Source organism: Xylocopa sonorina, chromosome 7, assembly GCF_050948175.1.
Source record: "Xylocopa sonorina isolate GNS202 chromosome 7, iyXylSono1_principal, whole genome shotgun sequence".
NCBI classification, from domain to species: Eukaryota; Metazoa; Arthropoda; class Insecta; order Hymenoptera; family Apidae; genus Xylocopa; species Xylocopa sonorina.
The window spans coordinates 6626409-6648794 of NC_135199.1; the positions used below are offsets into that span (position 1 = coordinate 6626409).

General features: G+C 42.3%; 2 protein-coding genes across 4 annotated transcripts; one reads left to right on the forward strand and one right to left on the reverse strand.

Annotated features, from left to right (window-relative positions):
- The first annotated feature begins 15718 nt into the window (after nt 1-15718).
- LOC143425654 (sorbitol dehydrogenase) lies at nt 15719-19065 on the forward strand. The gene is made up of 5 exons (XM_076898625.1): nt 15719-15876; nt 17141-17398; nt 18082-18319; nt 18486-18664; nt 18805-19065. The coding sequence occupies exons 1-5, from the start codon at nt 15739-15741 to the stop codon at nt 19006-19008; spliced, it is 1017 nt and encodes a 338-aa protein (XP_076754740.1). The 5' UTR covers nt 15719-15738; the 3' UTR covers nt 19009-19065.
- Nucleotides 19066-19141: 76 nt separating this feature from the next.
- Lac (septate junction protein lachesin) lies at nt 19142-22276 on the reverse strand. 3 transcript variants are annotated; one of them, XM_076898622.1, is made up of 6 exons: nt 21993-22276; nt 21416-21657; nt 21082-21338; nt 20592-20995; nt 20174-20294; nt 19142-20056 (listed from the first exon to the last, which is right to left on the reverse strand). In XM_076898622.1, the coding sequence occupies exons 1-6, from the start codon at nt 22036-22038 to the stop codon at nt 20035-20037; spliced, it is 1092 nt and encodes a 363-aa protein (XP_076754737.1). In that variant the 5' UTR covers nt 22039-22276; the 3' UTR covers nt 19142-20034. The 3 variants fall into 3 exon arrangements, with proteins under 3 accessions (XP_076754737.1, XP_076754738.1, XP_076754736.1); XM_076898623.1 differs by lacking the exon at nt 20174-20294; XM_076898621.1 differs by having other exon boundaries at nt 19142-20294.
- Between the last annotated feature and the right edge of the window lie 110 nt (nt 22277-22386).

Consider the following 22386-nt stretch of genomic DNA (forward strand, 5'->3'; position numbering starts at 1 on the left):
TGTCTCTCTGTTAGTCATCCCCATGAATCGTCTGGTCTGCATGCGATTTAGATAAGTGCGTAAGTATATTCATATAGCTGACGGAATCAGAATACGAACGTCGTATCTGTCGATTTTTAATGAGTAATTAATTTAACGCGAAACAGTTGGAAGTTTCTTGGGTTTCTTCAAATATTTGGTCGTAAGCGTAACACCGTGTTTGGTAATTATTATATCGATAGGTTAAGTTAATATTTAACTTGCAATTAAATCGTACTCAGATGTACTCTCCTCGTTGATACATTGTGCTCTGCGGTAGAAACGATTAAAGTGGCTGACAACAGTGACGAGACGAGACGATCGTTAGCTACGGAAGCGTTGAATCGGTACGATAATAATCGTATTATGAATATTCCTGGATATCGGTTTTTGATCACTGCTCTTCCGGATGTACGATATCTAATATCTTCGCTAAATATCAACCATCGATGGAACCGAGCAGAAATAGTATCCGTTTACGAATTGCGTAATTTTTTCACGGACCATGAATCCCTAATATTTAATGTTAATTAATCGAAAATCAAGATCCACGCGCGATCCATGTTAAAACGCGTAGCACTTTTTAATTGCAACCTCTTTAACCGTTTTCCCTCTCGAACGTAATCCAGCGATCTTCGCGGATTACGAGACAAACTGTTTAACTTTTAATTCGCCATCGTCGTTACTCGCTCCCTCGACCAGGCTTTTAACGGTGTTCCGAGGAGAGATTTCTGCGCGCAGGGGGTTGATTTTCTATTGAGAGGAGCGAAGAGAGCAGAGGTAACAACAAAAGCAGTCGGTACGCAGGATAGGACCGTCGAGGGGACCATTTTCTTCAAATCATCGTTTAAAGGTCCATCCGGCTTCCCTCTTAGGACCCCTACGTGGTTACTTCCGCCTAGACGCTCCGCTCGCCGCGTATTGTTTCCGTATACCAGTTTTGGGACAGTCGGCCAGAGGGAAGGAAACATTTTTGCCGCTTTCCGTTCCCCGGCCGGAAACGGATTTCACGTTCCCTTCTAACCGAACAACCATTCGAGAGCAAAGATCCGTTTACGACTGTCTCTGTGGGCCAGCCATTTCTCGTTTCGTCAACGGTAAACCAGTGAAATTGAAATTGCACAGCAAGCTCCACCACGCGAACTGGTTTCTCCACGCGTTCACGTTTCGTTTCGTACTTTCGAATTTTTTTCTGTTCGCAACACACGAACAATCAGTTTCTTAAGATTTCAGATTATTCGTCGAGATTTAAACAACTGTAAATTGTTCGATTAGAATCTATCGATGACTGAATCCTTTGATCTCCAAATACTTCCCTCTTTTTTTCATTTTCGTTTATAGTTGAAGTTTCGAATTGATAACTCAACTACGGAACATCGTTTCTGCACGAATCCTCCCGTTTACCCAACGAGACGTAAACGACGCCGTGGACGTGGAACTCCAGGACCAAAGGAGCTAATTATAAGACGGATCTCCCTCGATCCTCCGTGCTGGGAGATGAAATGAAACGAGCGCCGCGTCGTTTGCGTCACACGTTTCTCAAGCGAATCAGGGCGGCCACGACGCGAGTCACGAATAAGTGCAACGCTCGATGGGATCTCGGTGAAAATGCAATTAACGCGCGTGAGAAGTAGCGGTCCGATCGACGGGTCCGCGTTTCGTGAGAGATTCAACCCCTCGTGAGAACCGACGAAACGCGCGTAACTCCTTTTTTTTCTTCTTCTTTTCCCTCTTCTTCTTCTCCTTCTTTTTTAGACGGTTTACGCGAGGAGACGGGAATCACGCGTCGGCGAGCCAACGAAAGAAAAACGTCGGGACACGTGTTCCTCGGTGGAACACTTCTTCTGTCGGAATCCACCGTAACGACCGTCCGTTTCCTCTTCTGCATAAATCATCGACGCTTTAAAATCCGCGTACGTATACATCGCGGGACCGAAATGGCTTCGATCCGTCGCGTTGTCCAATGAGAGCGCAGGAATTGAGAATTCGTGGAGCGCGTGGAAATCGTGTTCCCTCGAAACTCCTGCGTGGGATTGAAAATTGCGATCCCGTTCCACGAAGATCTAAACGTGGTACAAATAAAAAGGGGACAAGATCGATTATTGAAGTTATTCACGTTTCCAGAATTGTCTGAACCGACTTGTTGGTAATAGGGAATTTAATACATTTAGATGAGAGCAATCGATACGATAGTATAAATGGCAGGGTAAATTCAATTTTACATACACGCTTTTCATGTACACCTCTGCACACGGTTGATCGTGAATATCGTAAATGAATGTCGCGATTGTCGCCTTTCGTACAGTTGGTATTCATTGCGTCCGCGTGGGGAATGACGTTTAAAAAATGTATTTTTCCACGTGCGACGAAAGGTGTTACAATGATGACGCGATATCGCGGAAAATGAAACGGAAAATAGTGTTAACGGGAGTTTCCATTGTCAGGCTGACAAGTTAATTTGTAGCCGTCGAGCTGATATCTTATTACCCGGCTATTCTTCGAGCTTCAACGCGAAAGAATGTACAATTTTTCCACCGATATTATCGATGGTTATTAAAGCAGTTAAAAGTAGCATTATCCACACGAAAGTAAACCGGCGTTGCGAAAAGTGTACGCACAGATCGGTCTAATTAAAGGAAGGAGAGGGATAGATGACGATCTCTCTTGCACTGTCATGCTCGTTAAACAGTATATATACCGCGGTCGCTCTCTTCCTTTTCCATAGAATGGATCACGTACACGCAATCGTTGTATTACTTAATAGCTAGTTTCGTTCGAAATTAATTGAAGAATTAGAACCAGCCGCTCGGAATCACTCGCGATTAGAAATTATGTTTCCTTTGGTAAACTTTTATAACAGACGATCGAAGAATCTAATTTTGCCAGCCAAGAGACTTCTAACTATTTTAATATATCATTTTTGTATTATATTTTCACCGAGAAAAGAAAAGAATGGAGGATGTTGAGTTTATTAAAAAATAAATTGGTATACATTTATCTATTCTTTGACGAAGAACGATTTCGCAAATTCTAAGCCAAGTCCAACCAGTCGATCGTCTCTCCTCTATCCGCGAGGGCAGCATGACTCACCGTTCGTAATTTTATTCCAAGCAATTATGCGTTTCACCCCCGGAACGCGCCGGATACCGTGTTATATTCTGAAAGTGAAACGGAAGTACACCCACGTCCAGCAAAAGGCTTCGTTCATTAAGCTGCTCCTCCTACGACGTAATACCATCGACACCAGGCCGAACCTCGGGGAGCATTCGTAATTAGTAACTAATTAGCAAAAGCGAGCGTGACGATTACACTGCAAACGAACCGTGTCGAGCTACTTTTCGACCAGAACGCGGATACGCTCGACCGATCCGCTCGATATACTTTCACGTGGACCTTGTATCTATTAAAAAAACAATGTTTCAGGGAATTTTTGAAATAAAAAGTCGCTACCAGCAAACCCAGAGAAGCAACCTATAAAAAATACAACAGTTGCACTCCCAAAGCGTAGACACGAGAATCGTTGAACGATTCGATTCGTGATTAATGCGATTAATAACGCGAGCAGGAAAGCCAGAAGAAAAGAGAAAGGGACCAAACAAAAAGAAGATATCTGGCGCGATCCACAGTAAAACAGTGCCCTCTGCGATCCTCGTGTTCCATTCACCTACACCCGCCGTGCCAGCCGAACGGAAACGCGGCGGACTTCGGGCGTTCGCGGACAATGTACAATTTGGAGCGAGGAAAAAGTTCGCCCGGAAATAGGTAGCGGAGGAAAAAGTAGCGCGAGATGAAAATAAACAATAATCGCGTGCCTCTTGTCGGACGCGACGTAGGTGACAGAGACGGAGACGACGACGACCACGACGAAAGTGAGGGAGGTAGGAAAGAAGACGGTGACGAGGGGCAGGTTCCAGCGAGGGGGAGGAAGAGCGAAAAAGAGGAACAGCGAGAGGAGGAGGGAAGGAACGGGCGAAAAACAGCGGCGTGGCGGGAAAAGGGGGATCGAAGAGAGAGAGAGAGAGAGAGACGGTCGGTTGCTCGATAAAGAGAAACGTCAACCCCGCGCATACGCATTGCGAATATCCGAGGTATCTTCAATGGGCCGGTTGCCCATTCGCATCCGCTGCAGGGGTAGAGCGGCTCTTTCATTGAGCGGCTCCGTCGCTTCCGCTTTTCGTTCATGCATCACCCTCTTTCTCCTCCCTCTGCGCGGTGCCTCTTCTGGCTCGCTCTCTCTGTCAATCGTCGTTCCTCTTTCGCCAGGCTTTCCGCCTCTCCTCTAGCTTCCTAGTCGAACGTCGATTACGACGTTCCTCGTCGAGTACAGTGGTACATCTCGCGTTCGCCTCGATCTGCTTCGTCGATAACGCGAGCGGATTGAAGAATCTGCGAGGCCTTTGGGTGGAAAGGGAATTTTCGAGGGAAGGGGTGGTTGCATCCGCGGATAGGCGAGATCTTTTCAAGCGTTACTTGGTTTTTGTTTGGCGAGAGGAAAGGATTAATTGTGAATGATGGGGTTTATGAGAATTGCTGGCGAAGCAGGAAATTGAATTAAACCGTTTCAATGGCCGTAGACGTAAGGAAGAGACCTCGTGATTTAGGAACCCGAGTGGAGACTCGAAATGCTCTGGAAATCCAAATGATATTCAATCTTTACTATCTTGGAGTTCAGATGAACTCATGAAACACTCCATTTAAGAGCACCCTTGGTTGTGATTCTGACTACGCAGCAACGATATGATGCTAGAAATGAAAACAAATGGATACCTCTGCCTTCAGAGGTCCCCGTTCTTGCGTCTAAAAATTTATTCTCGGTCCCGGGTTACGTATACTCAAGCCACAAAGGGGTCGTCGTACTAGTTTCCCTGGCATCGTTCTTGGTTATTCGTGATAGAACGAACTTTCGCGTCCGAGTTTCTTGAATAAACTCCGCCTCGACCTTCCGTGACTAACGAAAACAAGTAGTAAATTCGAAACGTTCGTTCTATCCAGCCAGTAATGCCCCGCATTCCGTTTGGAACGCGACTCAAAGCCGTAGCTAGGATCTGGTTCGAACATTTCCCTTCCTTTACGATCCAGGACGCGAGATAGTAAAGTAGGAAGGTGCAAGGCGGTCCTAGGCTGTCGGGAAGGATGGAGAGAATTGATCTCGGCGATGGAAAACGGGCAGAGCACCAACGGGAAACAGAGAGGGAAAGAAAGAGAGGGAGGCGGTCGCAACCTCGACGTTTATTTCTCACCGTTGGGAATTTATCGTCGCCCTTTTATTTCTCCCCGTAGCTCCGCAGCGCTCTCTTGCCCCTAGCAACAACCCTGCCTGGTAATTACAAACTCGAAGAAGAACGATTCACGAGAGAAAGCTTTCCCACCACCGCCGCCATCGTCGACGCACCCACCCCTAACCGAGACCCGACCACCCCCTTTTCCGCTTCGTCCTCCGTTCCACGATCGCGCCCCAGTCCACGTCGATATCGACCTGGCAACATAGATTCTTTTCATTCACCCACCCGCGTTTCGACCCCCCTCAGCCCTTAGAACCACCGTGGGTCGACCGATTTTTCATTCCCGATGGAAACTATACGTTGTTTATCACCTACACCCACGCGCGCGCAATTTTGACTTCTGTTCTCCATTCGCGTGTAACGAGCAATAACAATATATTTCCCTGAAGCCTCTCTCTCTCTGGATTCGAGCATATTTCGAACCATAAACGCTGCTACTAAATTGTTTGATACCTCGAAGCACGTGAATTATTCCCGCCCCGGTTGATCATCGTGGGGCTTGTTTACGGCTGTTCACCCCCTTCTTTACGATCCTGGCTTAACCAGTAACCGAAGGGTTATAAATAATTTTATCGCTATATTCTACCATTTACGAGAGTTGCACCCGGGTACATTGAGTTATGTGAACGATTTTAATGGGTCCCTATATAACACGTATTGTTCGTATCCCAACGATCGTTTCATAGCCATAGTTCTGTTGCCCCTACGTTTAGTTCCAAAGTGCGTACCTATATTCCTTCTACCTGCGTTTTATACTTTTTTCGACATGTGTTCAGTATTTTTTAGAAATTCTATCGAAAAATGAAAAAATGATTTCAACGCGAAACGTTGGGCGAGACGAACAACGAGCAGAGCTCATCAATTCTTTCTCCTAGGCTACCGTGTTTCGTGGAAATAAAAAGTCCGATTCTGAGACGATTATACGCCAACTCCGTTTGTTTCATCGCAGATACAACACGTGCGCACGTGCAGCCAGGCTATAAATCTTCCACGACTTCGTCGTCGAGTTTATAACGGAGATGCGCGTGCACGTTTGCGAATTACACATCCAACGTGGATTCGCGGTAGAATCGGAACGACTGTTCGAGGAACGATCGTTTTCTAAGCCCAGAATCGCGAGGATCCGTTGCACATCCGGTGCAGACGCCATGGACTTTTAAAAGTTCACTGGTTTGCGCCATGACTCATCCATTGGAACGGGCATTAATTGATCAATAATTCAATTACCACCTGCCTTCGATGCAGTGCCGTAAAATCTCGTCTATATATTTCTTTTGTGTTTAATAAAAGAGAAAGCGAACGGAACAAAGAATTTCTGCAAACTTGTCAGGATCGTGATATTTCATTTGACTCGTAGTGCAGAAAATTGATATGGGCGATGTACACGAAAGGTTAGCCAGAGGAAGTTCAATTCGTCGAAGACAAGACTTAAATTCGCTTACATCGAAAGGTTAAAGCACTTTCGCGAAGCTAAATTCGTTCAGAATGATTCTCGATTCGGCAAATTGAAATTTCACGGATTTCTCGAGAACCTTGCTCGGTCGTGAAAATAATCTATCGCGTAATTTAATTACCGTGCTGCAATTGCGTTGCGATGCGTTATTAATTCGTTCTGAACAAATTAATGTATTTCTTAATTAAATGTAATATTAATGAAATTGTAATGTACGCATCGCGATTATCGTTTCGTAATTCAATTAATGCCCGGCTTTTAATTAAATTGTATTACGGGTATCAGCGCTTTGGTGTCGCGAATTCAATTAGTCCGCGATAGCAAATTCTCGATACGTTTCAGTCGATTTCAATTTTCGAAACGATCGCGAAGGCAAAAAGGGGTCTCGAGACACGGCAGATCTTGACCTATGCCAATCGATCGACCGAATTAGCATTTTCCGACTTTTCAATGAACCAACCGCTGCGGCAGGGATGGCGCGAGGGTAATACGAACTGAAATCTCTGGGGCTGGCCTAGTTCGAAATCAGTGACGTCGACCAGGTCCATTCACCTCGCGTTTCTTTCAGGAGCGACGCTGCCGCGGCTTGTTCCTCGCTGAAACTCGGTAACGAGCGTCGCCGTGAATCGGTTGTACTATATTCCCGCTTGATTCCTCCCGCCAATGCTCGTAAATAATTTATCGCACAAAGAGATCTCCTCTTCTTCAACAGTAACGAAGAGAACATACCTCGATACGAAGAGGTATTTGTTTTAGAAAATTCCTTCGTCGAGTCAGGTTTTGGATCGTATATTACTGTTCTTTAGATCTTCGATGAGGTGATTGATTGAACAATTTCATCTTCGAGCATGTTTCTCTTTCAAATTTTGTAAAATCTTTTTGGTTTACCTAATGGTGTCTATTGGAGCAGTTTCAGATGGAAAATTCAGGGAATCAACGAGAGTTTCGCAAACGCTCATTTTCATTCGTCCACGAGAAAGCATCGAGAATTTTTTATTCACCCGAGCAGGCTCCTTTGTTTACTGAAAATGAAATACAGCGAGACGAGAGATAGATAGATACACAGAGAGAGAGAGAGAGAGAGAGAGAGAGAGAGAGAGAGAGGGCGAAAACGCGGATACTAGGGTGACCTATTTCGAGAGAGGCAATGTCGATGGATTCATTCATGCCGGGGGCTTCCTTTATAAACGTCCACCTTCGAAACGTTTCGCATGACAGCGGACCGCGTAAAAGGACTTGGCGCAGAAATCGTAAAATCCAATCGTCGATGCGCGTAAATCGCCTCTCCTTTTGTTTTCGTACTACCTTCGACAATCTCGAAAGCCAGACACGACAGCCGGACATGAGAACAAAAAATAAAGGAAAATACTGCACCATTCAATTATACATGCACGTAAAGTAATAAATTATGTATCCTAATTCTTTTCTATACCAAAATAGCCTCAATCTTGTAATTTATTACGTTGAGGTGTAATTAACTCAGCTTTTTAAATTCGCTATTTACGACGTTACGCTATACGAAATCCTTGGATCGATAGCCATCGCAAAGAAATTCCCTCGGATATCCGTCGAGAACCGAAGCTTCTTCAGTGCGTCCCCTCGGTTATTCCCAAAGTGGTCGACAATTTTCGATTCCGCGGAGACGCTTCGTTAGGCCGCGGTCTCGGTGACGAGTGGCCCAGCTTCGACGAGGAACCGACACGAAACGGGGGTTGCGAGAACTCTATGGCGACCTAGTTCGCGACTAGTGACGTCGACGAGACCATTCAACCAGCCGGCTCAGCCAGGAACACCGTACCCCCGCGCAGCAGCGGAACTGGGTCACCCTCGTATAATGCATCCCTTTCAGCATCCTTGGACGTTCATAAAAATAGAGCCGCCGCTCGCTAAACGCGAACATCGTCCGCGATAAAAACGTGTCGTGCCGCGCGAGACGAGCAATTCGAATTGCCCGCGCCAGTCACGATCGACAACGTCGATCGATCCGGTTCGAGGGAAGTTCGAAAGATCTTCATTTCCAAATTACGTTTATTAAATATAGGTAATTATTGTCGAATTCTGTGAATTACATTCAGAGCCGTTTCTTTCTCTTTATCGAAATACTATAATTGTCAGGGATTAGATCTAAGGATTTAGTTTTGGATAAAAAATTTGTTGATTTTAATAATGGGTTGGCGAATTTTGTTTTGCGTAACAAGATTTTACGTAAAAGGATTCACTTTTGTGACCCACACGCGTGATGACTGCACGCCAGCGTTAATTATTTTCCCAGGCATCGCTGGGTTAATAACAGCGAACCGTTACGAAAGAAGAATTTCGACGAGTTACAACGGGACTCGATAATTATATCAAATCGGGAGAACGAGCTGATGGACAGCTCGCAGAGTCGTATCCGGTTGTTTATAAAACATCTGTTTCGAAACGTGAATTTATCGCGTCGAAACATTCCATTTCTACATGATTCCTCGGTGACGTTTTTCAAATTACGTCACTGGTGACAATTTTCAAATAATCATGAAGTTCCGTACGACTCGAATAAAAATCTGCTCGCTGTACGTATCTGTACATATTTTTAACGAATATTTAAGCGATTTTAGACCCGATTTTAACGAAAAATTTGTTTTAAATTCGTAGAACGAGTGTGGACGTGAATAAAATTGAGAGAACTTTAAAGTTGAACGAAAATCTAGTCCCAACGTGACTGAGGAAGATTACCTCGCGAATGTAAAGGGCGGCCACGCACCGAATGTTTGATTTCTATTCTCGTAACCCTCGTCCTTCGGACCCCTTTTCCACAGGGACGGAAAGAGGTCGCGCGTTTCCGGCTTACGCTCGCTCCAGAAGAATTTTCAAAGGACCATCCGGCGTTTTGCCGTCTCTACGCGTCGCATACGTACAAGGCACAGAATTCTACTCGCGAACCTACGAACCGCCCCAGTTCCTCGTGAGTTCGCATCCCAAATCAATTGTCATCCTTCAAACAACACGTATTTCAAACAACTCGAACGAATCCCCAAAAATAACGTAATCCTTAAAAATACCAACATGATAATGAACCAATCGTCGATGCGATGAAAATAACGGAGCGCACAGAACCGGATGGAAGACAATGCCCAAAATGTGGACACGTTCGAACACAACGGATTGTTTTCATTCGACGTGAATAATTAGAATGGGAACCAGGAGGCGGCGGATCTAATTATAACACGTGAACGCGGTGAAAAGATCCGGATCGGTGAAATCCCATTTACAGTTTCGCTCGTAGGAGAGAGGCACGTGGGTGGATGGGACAAAGGAAGCCGTTCCGAACTCTTCTTCGAAAGAGGACTTGAACGTGGCGCGACATCCGGAAACACGGCCCGACACCTGCTCCCTTCCACGGCGATTAATTCGCAGCCAAAGCCGCCCACGTCTTCCTGCCTGCGCCCCTTGGTTTCTTACGCGTTTCCGTCTGGCCAACATCTGCCCGCCGCGATTCCTCCTATTCGCCATTAGACGCGTCCGTTCCTAACGTCTTGCCTAAGATTGGGCCCCGTCTATTCTGGTCGCCGCTTCGTTACATTAACCCCTATAAAACCCGCTGATCCCCGCTGACAGCCGTGTCGACAGACCGTCCGAGGAAATGGTTGCATAACCGCGAACTTGAAGCGTATCTACATACGTATTCGTATCTTGCGGGTGTCGGTGATTTTCCAGTCGTAAATAACGCGTCTGGATTTCGCTGTGCTATTTATATCGCGTGTTCTGCCATTTCTAGTTCATGTCCCGGGTAAAGTCAAGTGGAAAATTATTCCGTTCTCCAATGGGCGATTTGCAGTTTGGCGTTTTCTTAATCGAGGTGAATAGGATGCGCCCTTTACGCGGACGTTGAAAGTTGAAGGATTTTTTGCAAGTTTGTTCGTACAGGTTACTATTATACTTTGGCTACTTTATTTCAGCTTGCATTGTTTTAAAGTTTCGAATTTTAACCCTTTTCAGTAAATAAAAGAAAGAAGAAGTATGAGTTTTATAAGTGTAAGTTGCAATAAAGTTTGAGAGCTGTATTTTATAAAATTAGTAAGTAAAATTATTTACAAGTAGTCGAGAAACTGTCCTTTGAAGTAAATCTCGAATAAAACTAGGGAGTTGTTGACAAGAGAATCCAGTAGTAATTGAAAATTGTGAAATTTAGACATTTTTTAAGCGGATAGAAATGTCTGGATCGATCGAAGCAACAGCGGAAGTTAAGTCAATCATAGATTAGAATCGAGTTTAATTCAATGAATAAATCGTGTCGGACGATGAAGTCACTGGGACAGATTTTCCAATTATTATGAGCAATGCATAGTCATTGGATGAAAATGCGATAGTTTGAATTCAATGAGCAACGATACGTTACACTCATCAGCTGATTGAAACGCAGAAACGTAACCTTCTTCCCTTTGTTTGGTAGCTGAGGCTTATTTCTCGCGGAATGATTAATCCTCGGCTGATTACGCGAGATGCCTAATCCGTGACTTACGAACAGCCACGGCGGTTGTTCACCTAACGCGTAATTGCTCGGCCTTCTTTCCGCGTTTACTCTACAATTCACAATTAGACATTCGTAATCAATTCCGTTGTTTAAATTCACGCGACTCGATCAAATCTATTTCTCGTCACTCGCATCATCCACACACTCTACGCTTTCCCAAGTTCAAATCTCTAAATTAAAACTTCCTATTCACCAATGACTATCCTTGAATTCTATCAGGACACTCATTCATTTACTCAAACTATTTCACAGATATCTTCGTTATATTTGCTTCATTGATGGCATTAAAACGATAGCCAAACAAGGACAGACCACTCTCAAACCTCTCGTCATATAATCCTTATTTAATGAACAAAATCGAACCTCATAGAGGAGTGGTGGGTTTTTCGTCCTCGAGAATTTCCTGAATCGAAGGAGGAGCCCGGTGTGCGTGCGTTTCCACGATCCCGATCGAAAGAGGGGGAGGGGTGAGTTGACCCGTTGACCCAGTTTGTTCCCGGGGGTTGAATGAACAGCACTGAACGCGATGACGTCATTCCCGACCTCATTTCCGGTTCCCGGTGCAGCCAGCTATCCCAGCTCCGTCCCGTTGACCCGAAATTTCTCGTGGATCGAAGGACGTTCGTTCATCCCGAGCCACTCTGCCGGCCATGAATGAATTTTCCGCATACGCGGTCTCGCACGCCGTGGAAAAAATCGGGCACCCCCTCGTTGCTCGCCACGGGGTCCATCGCGTATTCCATGGTCGTCCATCGACACCTTCTCATGGAGAATCGTGGTGTTAGGACATTTCGATTGTATCTTCGAGTAACTTTGTAACTCTCGAGCCGATATTTGCGGGGGACTTACGAGCGTTTCGCAGGGTTGAATAGGAGGGCGTTGGGTAGTCGAAGTCAAGCTACGAGGGAGGGAAAATGGAACTTTGTAAAGGCTCTGTTTGATGTTGGAATAAGATTGTTTGGTAGAAGAGTCGAGATGTAAAGGATTTTTTTGTTTCGTTGGAACGCGAGCTTTGAAGTGAAAGACATTCCTGAAGGGGTTAATTGGGTTCCGGTTGATCGAGCGCGGGTCCAATTTCCACGGAAATTCGCGAACGGACAGTTACGAGGAACTCGAACGTGTAACTTTGAACAAATATCCAGTCTGAGTATTGTATTCGTCTTGCGAGCTCGTTAATAACTTATTATAGAAGCGTGATTATTATTGCACCAGAGGAGCAGACGCCGAAACAACCTCTTCCCACCGGCTGAAACACATTTCTGTTTAATTACATATTAACCGAGGTACCGTACGCGTTTAATTACACCGCGTTTAATTACATTCTGAAAAGAGTTCTTCAACCTCTCGCAAACAGGCGATATCGCCTGGAAATTTATTGTAACCCCGGTTTGTTTTCAGAGAATAATCTTTCGGCTTTGGTTAATCCTCTTCGATATGCCAATCAGAGCTAATGAGGGATAACAAACAAAAGAGAGAAATAATGGAAATGTATGCTTTAAGTTGGTGGAAAAAATAAAAGGAAAATATCTTCTACAGTTTCGGGATGAGAAATACTTCTGCATTGTTATAACTACAAGAATACGTACAATAGTGGGTCCCAGAAGCGAAACTTAGGGAAACTGTACTATAATCGTTTCGAAGGGTCTCACTTTCAAGCTCGAACCTTCGACACGAGGACGCATTGTAACCTGTAGCGTCTTTCGTCCACAGAGATCACTTTCCAACGCAAGATTTACGACCGTCAGGTTGTAAATTAAACGAAACCTCCCTTGCAGGGGTGTAGCAAAAAAATGGCGCGGAAATACCCCTCAAACGGGCTGATTTTCACATTGACTTCCACAATGTAACAAAAAATAATATTTCGTATTCTTTGCGCTCTGATAAGAGTAACATGGTATACAAGTTATATCATAGAGATAAACTTTTTATATAACGCTATCTTGTAAATAAGCTGCGGCTTATAGAAGCAAGTCGAAGGGTAAACATTAAATGTTGTTGCTGTAATCGAAATTGAGTGACCTATCAATCGAACCGTTACGTAACACGTGCACATAATTTCAGAAAATCTTCGAATCCACATAACATTTAAATACACAAATTATTTTGCAAACCGCTGCGTTCAGAACGACGCTTGATCTTATTTGAATCCAAGCATTTTTCTCTTACAAATAATATCTCTACGCCCATACGATACATCGTAAAAAAATCTATTTAAATATACTCTTCGAAAGGAAAAATACAATTTTTCCAAATAATCTCTGGTTTCGCTTCAAAGCCAGCAATAAGCCAGATTACTTCGTTCGTTCGAACCTACGCCTACGCCCCTGCGTTTCCAGCCCATTCATGGTGTCGGTGTCGGGGTGGGTTTTCGAGGCTTCGCTCGTTAACGAACCCGATTGTCCGGTGAAATTTACACCGTGAATCGCGCGTGTACCTGCCGGAACAACGAAGTGGTTCAGGTGTCGAGGTGGACCGCGCCAGGTACAAACCAATCGCAAGCATACGAATCGAACACAAGGATTCTACTCCCAGGACGATCTTTCGTCTGAGATACCGCTTCTTGGAAAGGATACTTCTCTCGCAGCGTTCTTCAACGAATAATTTACGAGCCTCACAAATTTCACGAAGCCATTGATACGCGTGACGAATACCACCGAGCTTTTCAACCCCTCGCGACCTCACCTGCTCGCCACCCTTGGTTCGAACTTTAAAGAACTTTTCGTTTTGCATGGACGATCGTGAAAGAAAGAGGGTGCGAGGAGCGGATAGTTTCTTTAGAGAATACTGGAGGCAATGAGAGTGGAAACGATTAGAGAAACACCTGCTTTGGTGTCTGGTTACGGTACGTTCTGAATGATTTTGTTTGTTCGACGCGATGAAAGGAACGATTGATCTTTTTGATGCTTTTATGCGTTGATTAAATACTTTATTTTGCGTAGTACAGTTTTGCGTTTTCGTGTTTGATATTTTAAAAGTATCAGATTCGAGTGGCATTCAGTCGGAACGCTCTGCGATAGTCTTGTAGAGGAAATACAATGAAGAATGTGTTTAATTATGCGGGAAAAGTGGAACGCGAATACGTCATGGGTCAAATATAAACAGCCTTTATCAGATGGTTGAAACCTCGAGCTACGTAATCATTAAGATTTATCGCTTGCATTACGAATCTCGCCTCAACATTATTAATAATTAAACTTCCGTCGCATTAAAATGCGACGCGGTATCATAATTCTGTACTTTCTGAATCCTGAAATCTTCTACTTTGTATCCTTTGTACAAACGTCACGTTTGAATCTTACACGAGCGGCCAAATATTTTTAGATGAATACAATTCCCTTATCACAGTTTTATCTTGTGCCAGACTTAGCTTCGCGTTTAATGTTTTATGTAATTCTAAATTAAAGCTATTAAAAACATAGATAAAATCGTAAGCCAGAAGCTTTTCTTATCCGACTACGATCCCGTTTTCTCAGCGGAGAGTTAGATAGCGAGGAAAAATAAGAATACTTTCGTACTCTTAGAAATGAAAAAATCAATTCCAATAAGTACAATCCAATGATCGCAGGATATTCACATATACCATCGATACATCCTCCACAGTCATCAATTATATCGAAACCTCCGAAACCTTGACCAACATCTCTTCTACCTTGAATATCACCTTTCAATTCCCTTGGGTCGTACTGTCCAAATAAAACGATCAGAAACCAACAATGACGTGCAATCCATGGAGACTATGTATAAAACTATAAACATAACATATATTTTTATCTAAAAATTGTCCAATCCACAGTGAACCCAATCAAAGCGAATATCTCCGTATCAGCTTCGAAAACGATTAAAGTTAACGAATTTGAATAATCAATATTAGGAAAGAATGGAAGAAAAAGTACAGTAACCTCAGCCTCGTGTAAATCATCTTTCCACGAATCAACGATTAATTCTAAACCTCTAGAACGTCGACGTCTCTCCCACCTCGAACACCATCGTCCAATTCCCTTGCCAGTGTCCTTAAACTACTCACAGTGTGTACGATCCAAACAATTCCCGGTTCGCTATTATGCACGTTAACATCTATTCTTAGAAACCACGCGGTGGCCGCCTCAGGGCCTTCCGATAGCGGTCATCTGAAATCGTTCCTTCGGCTAGTCAACGTTCGTCCGAAAGACGTGACACAACACGTATACGCGGACGCCGCGCGAGCTGCCATCGCCGGGGTTAATTAACCGAGACAACTGCGAATACGCAACCAAACGACGCGAGCCACGTTTCCAGCCGCGGTTCCTATTTAATTCCCATTCGCGTGTACCCGCGAGATGGCGTGCCCGCGTACGCGACAATATTCGGCGATTAATATCGGCGCACGGCACCAATATATAAACAAGAATATGTCGTAACGAAGATATATAAATGTTGGACAGAGACAGGGAGCAGCATTAGTTAGACGGCTGACTGTTCGAACGGGCACCGCTATGGAATTTCTCAGCTTCGACGTGAAGAGTCGCACCCTCGCGCTGCGGAGGGCGGAAGTGCCGAAGCCGGGACCGGACGAGGTGCTGATCAGAGTTGCTTACAGCGGGATCTGCGGCACCGATCTCCACATTATTGAAGTATGTCGTATTCGTAATGGTTTCTATGATATTCGAGTTGCACTGGATGCGCTCTTCCTTTACGATGTGATAAACATATCTTTGTCAACCTGTTTGGTCATTGGTTTCGTTGGTGCGAAGACGGTTTCCGCTGGCTGGAACAGCGAGATTTATAGATCATAATATAGATAAACGAAGATAAGAAACGTTTGAGTCGAAGTAAAATATTGTTGAATAATGCCTGAAAATATCTTCTCTTGTAAGTTCTACTTACCTTTCGAGTGCCGTGCCAATTTCTCGCGGCGTATCGATACATGTCCGATTTCTTCAAAGCGTATTCGATTAGCTTAATTTAAATGCATTTGTCTCCAAGAGAAAGACACTGTGTATTGTAAATTAAGCGGTCTGAGTTTTTTAATATCGTGTCTGTTTCTTACCATACATCTTCAATTGCGCGTGGAAACGGGACGGAAGATCGTAGGCGGCGAAAGCGATCCTCTGCCGTTTTTCGCGTCGAGCATTCATTAAAAGATGAAAATTTCTTTTTCATCCCACGGTTACGTGACTCGAACGCGCCTCGCGATCGCGCCACAGATGAATGTCGGATAATTTCTTGACACGTGGAACAAGCATTTCCAGAGACAGAGCCGGTGCACAGTTACATCACGATATCCACCAGATACGGTGTATCAACTGCGTCTGCAACTCGTTCGATCGATCATACGTCCCCGTGTATGTAATCTCATTATGCTGATTGGAATAATACCACTGGTACGACGACCATTTTCGAGTTTCCTCAGCCGATCCGAACTCTGGCGGCACTCGCTTCATAAAGAGCTTTACATAGGAAAACATGCTTAAACTGAAACTTTTATGAAACAAGTTAACCCTTTGAGTCACAAATTATTTATTCCTGACAAAGACTCGTGACTTTGCTAAGCAGTTCTTTGAATTAAATTATGGTGTCTCATTTGCATAAAATGTCTTCGAGGAGGTTCCAAAGGAGAGGGGGTGTAAACACGTTCCCAAGTGAGGACGTTACGTTCAAGTGAGTGGCAGTATAAGTTGAAGATTCAAATTATTCAGTACGTTCTTATACAAAGATGCCATGATCGAAAGAGTTAAAAGAAAAGCCATACAAATTTGGAAATATGTCTTTGCGTAACAGTTTGCTTGTAATAATTTACAGTGGTCCGAGTTTTCTTCGATTGAAGCAACTGTATTGTACGTAAGCATACAATTTTTTAAGCGATTTATTACAAAAGAAATACTTTCGATTGTGCAGGGTGCGTTTCCATGTAAGAAAGAAGGCTTCCTCACTCTTGGCCACGAATTTTCCGGGGTCGTAAGCGAAGTTGGTTCCTCTGTGAAGAGCATAAAGGTTGGCCAGAAAGTAGCGGTCGACCCTAACAGCAGCTGCGACAAGTGCACTTATTGCCACAATGGAACTTATCAACATTGCAGTGCCGGTGGCATTAACAACACGATTGGAATCTACAGGGATGGTGGATTCTCGACGCACGCCCTCGTTCCGGAAAGCCAGGTTCGTCTCTACTTTTATTAGTCTTTGAAATTTATTAATATGATAGTTTTATCATTCTGAGACGTTATCCCGAGTATTTTTAACTTTCTAAAAGTATCTCGTTTCATATTTAAGTTCATCCCATGGCTCGTCGGGGCTCCATGAAAATTACACCGACCCATGGGCGCGTAATCGCATTTAAAAATACATTTAAAAAAGTTATTACAGTCGCCTTCAGCGAAGTTCACAGGGCTCACTTTAATCTCGATCGCGAGTAAAGGGGACGAAGTATGCACGCCTTTTTAACTAGGGTCGATTAAATCTGGCCAAGCTGGCTTCACGTCTATTTTAACGTAGATATAATTTTATGAAAAAAAGTACGCGCGAAATATAATTAACTGTCACGGGTGAAAATTTTTCTTTTATCCACAACGGATTATCTAGAACGGGGGTTCTTAAACTGGGCACAACTTGTTCTAAAATTAACTAAACTTCCTATAGACAAAGAGGAAACAATGAAAAATTCATCCAAACAATTTCATTGATCGCATTAAAAACCGCTGAGCACTATTTTTTTCTCTTTTTCCTGAGTATTCGAATCGCCTTAAGAATAAGGGATGCTGCCTTGTTGTTGAACACGTGTAGATACGTATTAGCGTCAAACAGATAATGAATTTTTATTGCATGTTTTCTTCTTTTTCCAGGTCCATGTACTGCCCGATGGTGTAGATTTAGAGCAAGGCGCATTGGCAGAGCCTCTCTCGTGCCTGGCTCACGGTTGGAGAAGACTTAACGGCGTCGATGTCGGTAATAAGGTGCTCGTAATTGGAGCCGGAATCATTGGCATTTTATGGACCTGTTTGTTGCACTTGCGCGGTCTTAAGAAAACCGTGACGGTCAGCGAGCCTCAAGAAAAACGGCGGCAGCTGGTGTCGAAATTGGGTAATGATAATCTTCGATTCTTGCTCTGAATTTGCAAATAATATACATGTTTATTTAAACCTTCCTTTTACTTTCACTTCGCATTGATAAAACTCGTGAATACACGTGTAGATAAAAAGTAATTATTCTATGAAAGTTAAGCATTGGTGACAATTTTATTTTTCAGATTTGGATTATGAAACAGTCAGTCCACAGAAATTGAAAGGTTCGTACGACCTGATCATAGACTGTAGTGGTTCAGCTCCAGCTATTGAGGGGGCTCTTCCTTTGCTAGGGCCAGGTGGTCGTTTATGCGTGTTCGGAGTCGCTAATCCCCTAGCGAAATTCAGTATCGAACCATTCCAGGTAAGTTATTCATGATTATTGCATTGTTACTTTTCCAAGTATTTATCTGAGTCACAATGATTTCGATAAAACTTCACTGTCAAGGAATTGTAAAACAGTCGGATATAAGTAGCTCTTAATTTTATTTTATTTTCCGGCAGATCTACATGAAGGAATTGACAATCATAGGTGTAAATATAAATCCTTTCTCGTTCCCTAAGGGACTGGGTTTATTACATGCGATGGCCGATAAATATCTGAATTATGAAAAGTTAGGAATTAAAGTATTCTCGTTATCTCAGTATCGCGAGGCTCTCGATGCTTTGAAACGCGGAGAGATCAGTAAAGCGGTGTTCAAATTATAAGGGGGAAATTACATAACTTCCGAATGTAATTAAAATAAAAACAATTTTTTATCTTAATTTCAAATGTGTTCGATTTTATTTAATATTAAATAAATGAACGACAAATAAATGGCAGATATTGAGGAGGCTGGAATGTGTCATAATTATGTCGTTTATTAAAATCCATATAAGTCTAGAAGTAAATATAAAAATGCAAACTCGTAAAAAGGTCATAAAAACTCTTACTTATCTGAGATTCTACGTTCCTTTGCGCTTATAATACCTTATAAATTTTTCCAAGAAAGACGAAGAAACGATCCCTGATATGAGTAGTGCAGTCTATGCGCTTGTCAACACACAATAGAAAACATCCTAGTCGCGATCGTACATAAATAATTTCAACTACAATATACAATCGTTGGTCTATCTCTAAAACTTACATGCTTTGCAACGTGATCAAGGTACTAACATGTATATTAATTTTTCTTTACCTTTTTTTTTTCTCATTCGCCGAACAATTCATATAACAAGGCAACTATAGAGTATTATTACTTTGAATTCTTCTAATAGAGCATTAACAATTATTTAAGTTGTATGAGATTCGAGACTCCTAAAAACTATGTTAAAGGCTGATTTATATATTCATAACATTATTATCAATCACTTCTTCGTGTTTATCAGTTGCACTGATATAAGGGAAAAGACTATATAATATACATATATATCTTTCGAACTATTGTTAATATTATTTGTTTTTTTTCGCTATGTACCACTATGTACTATTCTGGAATGTTAATTTGTACCTTGCCAACATCTATTGTACTGCTGGCCCCTAAAAATTTGCATTATAATCGCTAATAATTAGTCAATTTCATTTGTAAGTAACTACAAAAATAATCATCTAGTTAGAGTTAAAAACAAATCAGGCCCCTAAAGTTATGTTAATGATGTTTCTAATATCTATTAAGAACGGTATACCACAGCACTATCAGCAACCAATTCGTAGAGCTGCACTGAGTTGCTGCTGCCCACTGAAGTCCGGAATAATTAATATTTGGTATGGAAATTTCTGTAAATTTTTAAGATTCGTTTACTATGCAAAACAGAGTGAAATCACGTCACACAGCAAACATAAACGTTCGGATGCGAGAAGCAGTGGAAAAAATGGTTTTCAAAAGTAACATACCTCATAACAACTGTAATAAATAAAACTAAGACTACCAAAGGTCCTGAAGAGATTGGTACTACTCCAGCCCCATAATAAAGGGCTTGGCCACAAGCTGGTGGACACACAGGGACAGAAGTTTCTGCGCAAAAAAGCAAGGAAAAGTCTAGAGCATGCTAACTACCCTAACATAACAAATGAATGGGCTAAAAATTAAATTACTGCTTATTCAGAGATAAAATAAACAAACGAATTGAACTATATACAAAATTACATAAATACGATAAATAAACGTTATCATTACATCATCATGCACAATTTTATAAATATACATACATATTTATCGATTCTACGGGCATATGTATAATCAATATTACGATAAAAAACAAACAAACATTTATATCATTAAATCGATAAATATACTCTACTCTGAACATACCGAATAAATCAACGGTCGTTTCCGCAATTCCCAATTTGTTAGAAGCTCTGCACACATATTTTCCGTACTGTCTTTTCTCAATGGTAATCACTCTAATTGTTGTATCGGTATACTGATCAGCAGTTGCAAAATGTGATATACTGTAATGCTGATTATTGGACAACTGAACATCATCTTTTAACCATACGATGGCTGGAGGAGGATAAGCTTCTACATGACACTCTAAGTCCATATCGTACTGCAAGGCCTGACCAAGTCTCGGTCTAGGTGCAGTGATCACAGGCGCAAATTCAACCTCAACGTTAATATTACGTCTAATTCCACGTCCCACTCCGTTCTCGGCGACGCAGTAGTACGTACCACGATCTTCCTTCCGAATTCCAGGAATTTTTAACATGTTACCACTGCAATGTTTTTTTATTTATTAACAAGAAAATCGTATCGAACATTTAATGTTTGATACATCATCGTAGGTCAGTTAATTACCTACCGATAAATAGAACCACCAGTTGGTAAAATAGCATTGTTTTCTCTACGCCATGAAATTCTAGGCGTAGGGAAACCGCCTGCATAGCATTCAAGTTGCACAGGCTGTCCCTCTGTGACGACTAAAGATCTGGTCGAATTGTCACTGATAACTGGTGGCCTACGAACTTGCAGTTCAACATTCGCGGACACGTAATTATTCACAGATATTAAAATTTTGCATTGATAAAACCCAGCATCAGTCTCTTGGATATCTTTTATCTAAAGAGTACACATTAAATTAGTAACTAAATTATCCGACTAAAATAAAATGCTTTTCAAACATAATGTTTAATTACCTGTAATACAAAGGTAGATTGAGCTACTTCGTACCTAAGAGAAAATCTACTGTCTCTTATAATTAAGGAACTACCGTGTGAAAGAGGTAATTGTTCGTTAACAGTGTCTTTATTAATTTTTGTCCATATAACTGGAAAATCTGGTGCGTATTGTACAGAACAACGAAACTCAACAGTCTCTCCAATATCTTTAATTTGCTCTTGGGAAATATAAGATATTGTCGGCGTGCGTTGACCATTAACTGAAAAGCATGACAAAGTTTCCGCTTAAATCTGTTGGCTTGCGTGTTAACCTTACAACATTTAAAACTCTAAATAACTTAAGTCTAAACGGATACTGAATACGTAACTCATTATGTGACTTTGTATAAATATCACAACAAATTAGTTACGTGCAAAATCATAATACATTCTCGTGTAAGTAATGTTTGTAACGTAAACATCCAATTTCGCGTACGGGGTTATCGGTATTCTCCATTATTTATTAGCTTGCGATAAAGATACGGTTTTTATAGGATCGTAAATATCGTGTCTCGTGTACGAGTAATGAGTGCAAATAAATATCTTTATTCTCTACCTGCATAAAAAAAGGCAAACGTCAGGAGTGTGAAAATGGTCTTCATTATGACACACCCAATAATGCACCTACGGTACCCGAATGTTTCCACTCTTCTTATCGATATATATAATTACTTAGTTCACTTAACATAGAATTCGTTCGTTCGTCAGACACTTAACAGATTGTTGCGAAGCGCAACAATCTATGTTAATGGTAATTTAACAATCGTTTTCGTGGTTGTCAAACAACGTAACTAAGTGGCAATGAAGAGGAAGTAATGCTCACAGGTGTCTGTTGACCGAAAATAAATATGGCGAACGACGCTACATCTCTGATCAAGCGAAATACTGCGAGCAAACGGAATTTAAAGAATACATGGTAAACTCGAGACACTGATCGACTTAATTTCACG

Coding starts and splice junctions, on each gene's coding strand:
- LOC143425654 (XM_076898625.1), top strand. CDS start 15,739: ATGGAATTTCTCAGCTTCGACGTGAAGAGTCGCACCCTCGCGCTGCGG. Junction 15,877..17,140: donor CCGATCTCCACATTATTGAA/GTATGTCGTATT, acceptor TCGATTGTGCAG/GGTGCGTTTCCATGTAAGAA. Junction 18,320..18,485: donor GCAGCTGGTGTCGAAATTGG/GTAATGATAATC, acceptor TTTATTTTTCAG/ATTTGGATTATGAAACAGTC.
- Lac (XM_076898621.1), bottom strand. CDS start 22,038: ATGAAGACCATTTTCACACTCCTGACGTTTGCCTTTTTTTATGCAG. Junction 21,339..21,415: donor AATCTACCTTTGTATTACAG/GTAATTAAACAT, acceptor TGTACTCTTTAG/ATAAAAGATATCCAAGAGAC. Junction 20,295..20,591: donor AACGACCGTTGATTTATTCG/GTATGTTCAGAG, acceptor TTTTTTGCGCAG/AAACTTCTGTCCCTGTGTGT.